This window comes from Oryctolagus cuniculus, chromosome 11 (genome assembly GCF_964237555.1).
Source record: "Oryctolagus cuniculus chromosome 11, mOryCun1.1, whole genome shotgun sequence".
In the NCBI taxonomy this organism is placed as follows: domain Eukaryota; kingdom Metazoa; phylum Chordata; class Mammalia; order Lagomorpha; family Leporidae; genus Oryctolagus; species Oryctolagus cuniculus.
The window spans coordinates 90,969,920-90,974,713 of NC_091442.1; the positions used below are offsets into that span (position 1 = coordinate 90,969,920).

Consider the following 4,794-nt stretch of genomic DNA (forward strand, 5'->3'; position numbering starts at 1 on the left):
TTCCTCACTCCTGATTGCAGGCAACCACTGATCTTTCTACTGTCTCAATAGTTTTGGCTTTTCCAGAATGTTGTATAGTTCTCAACAAACAATATATATATTTTTTTATTTTAAATATTTATTTGAAAGGCAGAGTTACAGAGAGGCATAGGCAGAGAGAGAGAGAGGTATTCCATCTGCTGGTTCACTCCCCCAAATGGCTGCAATGACAGGAGCTGGGCCAATCCAAAACCAGGAGCCAGGAGCCTCCTCCAGATCTCCCATGGGGCAACTTTACCCGTTACACCAAAGCGCCAGCCCCCAACATGTATCTTTTTAAGACTGGTGTCTTTCACTTAGTAACATGCATTTATGATTTTCCTCACGGCTTGATGGATCATTTCTTTTGAGTCCTGAATGATGATATTCCATTATCTGGATGTACCACAATTTATTTATCAGTTTTCTTACTGAAGGACATCTTGGTTGCTTCCAAGATTTGTCAGTTACGAAGAATTGACTCCTGTTAAACAGCCATGTGCAGATTTTGTGTAGACTTAAGTGGTCAACTACTTCGTAAATAACTAGAGGTGTAATTGCTGGGTCATAGTGTAAGAGGATATTTAGTTTTATAAGAAACCATCAAACTGTCTTCCAAAGTGATTGTTCCATGTAACATTCCTATCAGCAATGACTCAGAGCTCCTGCTGTACCGCATCCCCTCTAGCATTTGGTGTTGTACGTGTTCTGGATTTGGGCCTTTCCACTACTATAGCTCTGCCCCATTCCTAATGGCTTTGATGTAGTCTTTGTCAGTCCCCTGCTGGGCATTCCTCTCTCTTCCTTGTGGTGATTGCAAATCAACTCCTTACTCAAGATTAGCTCACTGGGTTCAAGGAGTGGTACAAGGTCAAGTTGGTCCTGTAGGCCTCAGAGCTCACTTATCACTTCTGTGGACACTGTCCTGATGCTAGACATGCAGCTCTGTCTTCACGCTCTGATCAAACAAAGTAATGAACAGTGTGCCCATAGACCCCATTTGGGCTGCAGTTCCGATGCCACCACGGCATCTTCAGGATACCCTGGCCTCTGGTTGCAGACCAATCAAAGAAAGGCTCCAAGGGCTGTGCACCATCCAGAGAGCCACATCCAAGCTGATCATGAGCTGCTCATCCCCAACTTGGATCTGTAAGACTCACTGTCCTTAATCCCTGGGGGTGGGGGGGGGGGTCTGGAAGTTGAGTGAAAGCTACCTGACTTCTTGGTTTGTGCATTGTAAATAAGCTACTTTCTCCACTCTGGAGTCAGTAATTAGCTTGCTATACATTGCCTGGTGTACAGACCAGTTTTGGTAGGAACGCCTCTAACTCATTTTTTTTTTTTAATAAAATTCCCACTGTATTTATTGTCTTCTTGTAATAACATAAGGGTAATAAAAACAACATGAACAAGTGTTTTGGAACTACACTCGCAATGAAAGGGCACCTACAAAACAAACCAAAACACACAGCATTGCCTTCTCAGTATTTTCTCACTTCATCCATCATTTCTAGTTGGAGACACTTTGTAGCAAAGTAATATTATCTCCTTTTAGCATGATCCGACCCAGTTGTTTTCTTGACTTTGTTTTAGAATGAATCTCTTCTGCATCATCTAATACGAGGTTCATGTATTCATCAAAACCAATGATGCAGCCCTCTATCCGCATGTTCACTTGTTCATACAGCCACACCTGAATGCGAGACCGGTTTTGCAAGTATCTGAAGATGAGGTTGATGGGCTGCACCATCACCTTCTGCACTTTCTGGCCCTGGCCACGGTACGCCATGGTGGAATCTCACAAAGACCACACCGGACGCACACGCCGCCTGGGAAAGCAACTTCCGGAATTAGGGACCTCTAACTCATTTTTAAAATTTAAAATTTCTGCTCTATTGACCATGAAAATTACAGCCAATAGAATGAAAAAGAAGCAAAAGATAAAGGATAAAAGGACTATTTGAAAATATATCATAACTCTTGAAATCCAACAATAAGAAAACAACCTAATTTAAAAATGGACTAAATATATATATTAGATTTATTTATTTATTTGAAAGGCAGAGTTATAGAGAGGCAGAGGCAGAGAGAGAGAAAGAGAGAGAGAGAGAGAGGTCTTCCATCTGCTGCTTCACTCCTGATTTGGCCACAATGGCTAATCTTGAGTAAGGAAGTACAACTTATCAATTTTTTCTTTCATGGATTTTGTCTTTTGTATTTTAAAAATCATCATCAATGGGTGTCGTGGCTCACTAGTTTAATCCTCTGCCTGTGGCGCCAGCATCCCATATGGGCATCGGTTCTAGTCCTGGTTGCTCCTCTTCCAGTCCAGCTCTCTGCTGTGGCCCAGGAGGGCAGTGGAGGATGGCCCAAGTTCTTGGGCCCTGCACCCGCATGGGGGACCAGGAGGAAGCACCTGGTTCCTGGCATCAGATCAGCGGCCATTAAGGGAGTGAACCAATGGAAGGAAGACCTTTCTCTCTGTCTCTCTCTCACTGTCTATAATTCTACCTGTCAAATAAATTTTAAAAAATCATCATCAAACTCAAGAGCATTTAGATAACCTTTTAGGTAATCTTCTAGGACTTTCGTAGCTTCACATTTTATGTTTAGACCTGTGATTCATTTTGTAAATTCTTGTGACCAGCATTAGATCTTAGTCTACATTAACTTTCTATGTGTGTATATCTGGTTGTTCCATCACCATTTCTTGAAAAGACTATCTTTTCTCCATTGTATTGCCTTGCTGCTTTGTCAGATTGTTGGACTGATTTCCCCAGTTTGCCTTTGATAAAACCAAAGCATGTTGGGCTCTGGTTAAATAGTTTCTCCTGAGAGCAGACCTTGTTAAGAAGACCTTGTTAAAATGCTCTAGCAGGCATTTCAAAATGCTGTGAGAATCTTGTCAAGCTCCTGGAAGTAAAATTCACGAAAGGCAGAGGCCGGTCTAAGGACTGCGACTCTCTGGAGTTTTCTCTCTCAGACTTAGCTACACAAAACCTGGAGCAATTCGTCAGTTCCCATTCAGGTTTCCATACCTCGGCCCTGGTTTCTAGTGGTGTCCGCTCTGGTAAGCTGTGTTTCTCTATACTCGTATTTTCCTGTTGGTCTCGCAAATTTGGAGGGCGGTGGTTTGCACTTCTCTGTACGTCTCTGATGGTTCTGAGAAGAGTTCTTAATTTGTCGGCTTGCTAGAAGTTTTGCTCATGTGGGACAGAGTGGTGACTTCCAGCTTCTTACATTCTGGGCTGGAAATTGGAAGTTTCATTTCTTCTTTTCTTAACCATATTTTTGTGATCCCTGTTAGGAATTTGGAAAACATTATGTTGAGTGAAATACGCCACTCTTATATTTAACAGGGATCACTTTTCAGTTAAAATCTAAACACCTAAGAATAATTGTGTGTTAATTACAGAGTTCAACCAATAGTACTAGAACAAAAAAAATACTAAAATGCATAAAGTATTACATTGTACATCAACCGTCAGGACAAGAGCTGATCAAGTCACCGTTTCTCATAGTGTCCGTTTCACTTCAACAGGTTTCCTCTTTGGTGCTCAGTTAGTTGTCACCGATCAGGTAGAACGTATGATATTTGTCCCTTTGGGACTGGCTTAATTCACTCAGCATAATATTTTCCAGATTCCTCCATCTTGTTGCAAATGACCAGATTTCATCATTTTTGACTGCTGTATAGTATTCTAAAGAGTACATATCCCATAATTTCTTTATCCAGTCTACTGTTGGGCATTTGTGTTGGTTCCAGGTCTTAGCTGTTGTGAATTGAGCTGAAATAAACATTAATGTGCAGACAGCTTTTTGTTTGCCAATTTCATTTCCTTTGGGTAAATTCCAAGGAGTGGGATGGCTGGGTTGAATGGTAGGGTTATATTCAGGTTACTGAGGAATTTCCAGACTGACTTCCATTGTGGGTTACCCAGTTTGCATTCCCACCAACAGTGGGTTAGTGTCCCTTTTTCCCCACATCCTCTCCAGCATTTATTGTTGGTAGATTTCTGAATGTGAGCCATTCTAACCCGGGTGAGGTGAAACCTCATTGTGGTTTTGATTTGCATTTCCCTGATTGCTAGTGATCTTGAACATTTTTTCATGTGTCGGCCATTTGGATTTCCTCTTTTGAAAAATGTCAATTGACCTCAGAATCAGCCCTTAGGCACGCGGATCTGGCTGAAAAGCCCATGAGAGTATTTCAGGCATGGAAAGCCAAAACACTCTGGTGGAAAAAAAAAAAAAAAACCCTACATGAAAGATCTCCGCGAGTGAGATCCCAGTGAAAAGAACAGGTCATCAAAGAAGGAGGTACCTTTCTCTGAAGGGAGGAGAGAACTTCCACTTTGACTACAACCTTGTCTACATATGATGAGAGTTGGTGAACTCAAAAGGCTTCCATAGCCTTGGCGGCTCATGACAAGAGCCTAGGGTGACTTCTGACGCCATAAACAAGAGTGTCAATTTGGTAAGTCAACAACAGGAGTCACTGTGCACTTACTCCCCATGTAGGATCTCTGTCCTTAATGTGCTGTACATTGTGATTTAATGCTATAACTAGTACTCAAACAGTATTTTACACTTTGTGTTTCTATGTGGGTGTAAACTGTTGAAATCTTTACTTAATATATGCTAAACTGATCTTCTGTATAAAAAGAGAATTGAAAGTGAATCTTGATGTGAATGGAAGGGGGGAGGGAGAGGGAAAGGGGAGGGTTGCAGGTGGGAGGGAAGTTATGGGGGGGAAGCCATTGTAATCCATAAGCT

At 41.8% G+C, this 4,794-nt stretch overlaps 1 protein-coding gene across 1 annotated transcript; it reads right to left on the reverse strand.

Annotated features, from left to right (window-relative positions):
* Nucleotides 1-1,350: 1,350 nt before the first annotated feature.
* LOC138844231 (small nuclear ribonucleoprotein E) lies at nucleotides 1,351-1,871 on the reverse strand. The gene has a single exon (XM_070051481.1). The coding sequence runs from the start codon at nucleotides 1,805-1,807 to the stop codon at nucleotides 1,529-1,531; it is 279 nt and encodes a 92-aa protein (XP_069907582.1). The 5' UTR covers nucleotides 1,808-1,871; the 3' UTR covers nucleotides 1,351-1,528.
* Nucleotides 1,872-4,794: the final 2,923 nt, after the last annotated feature.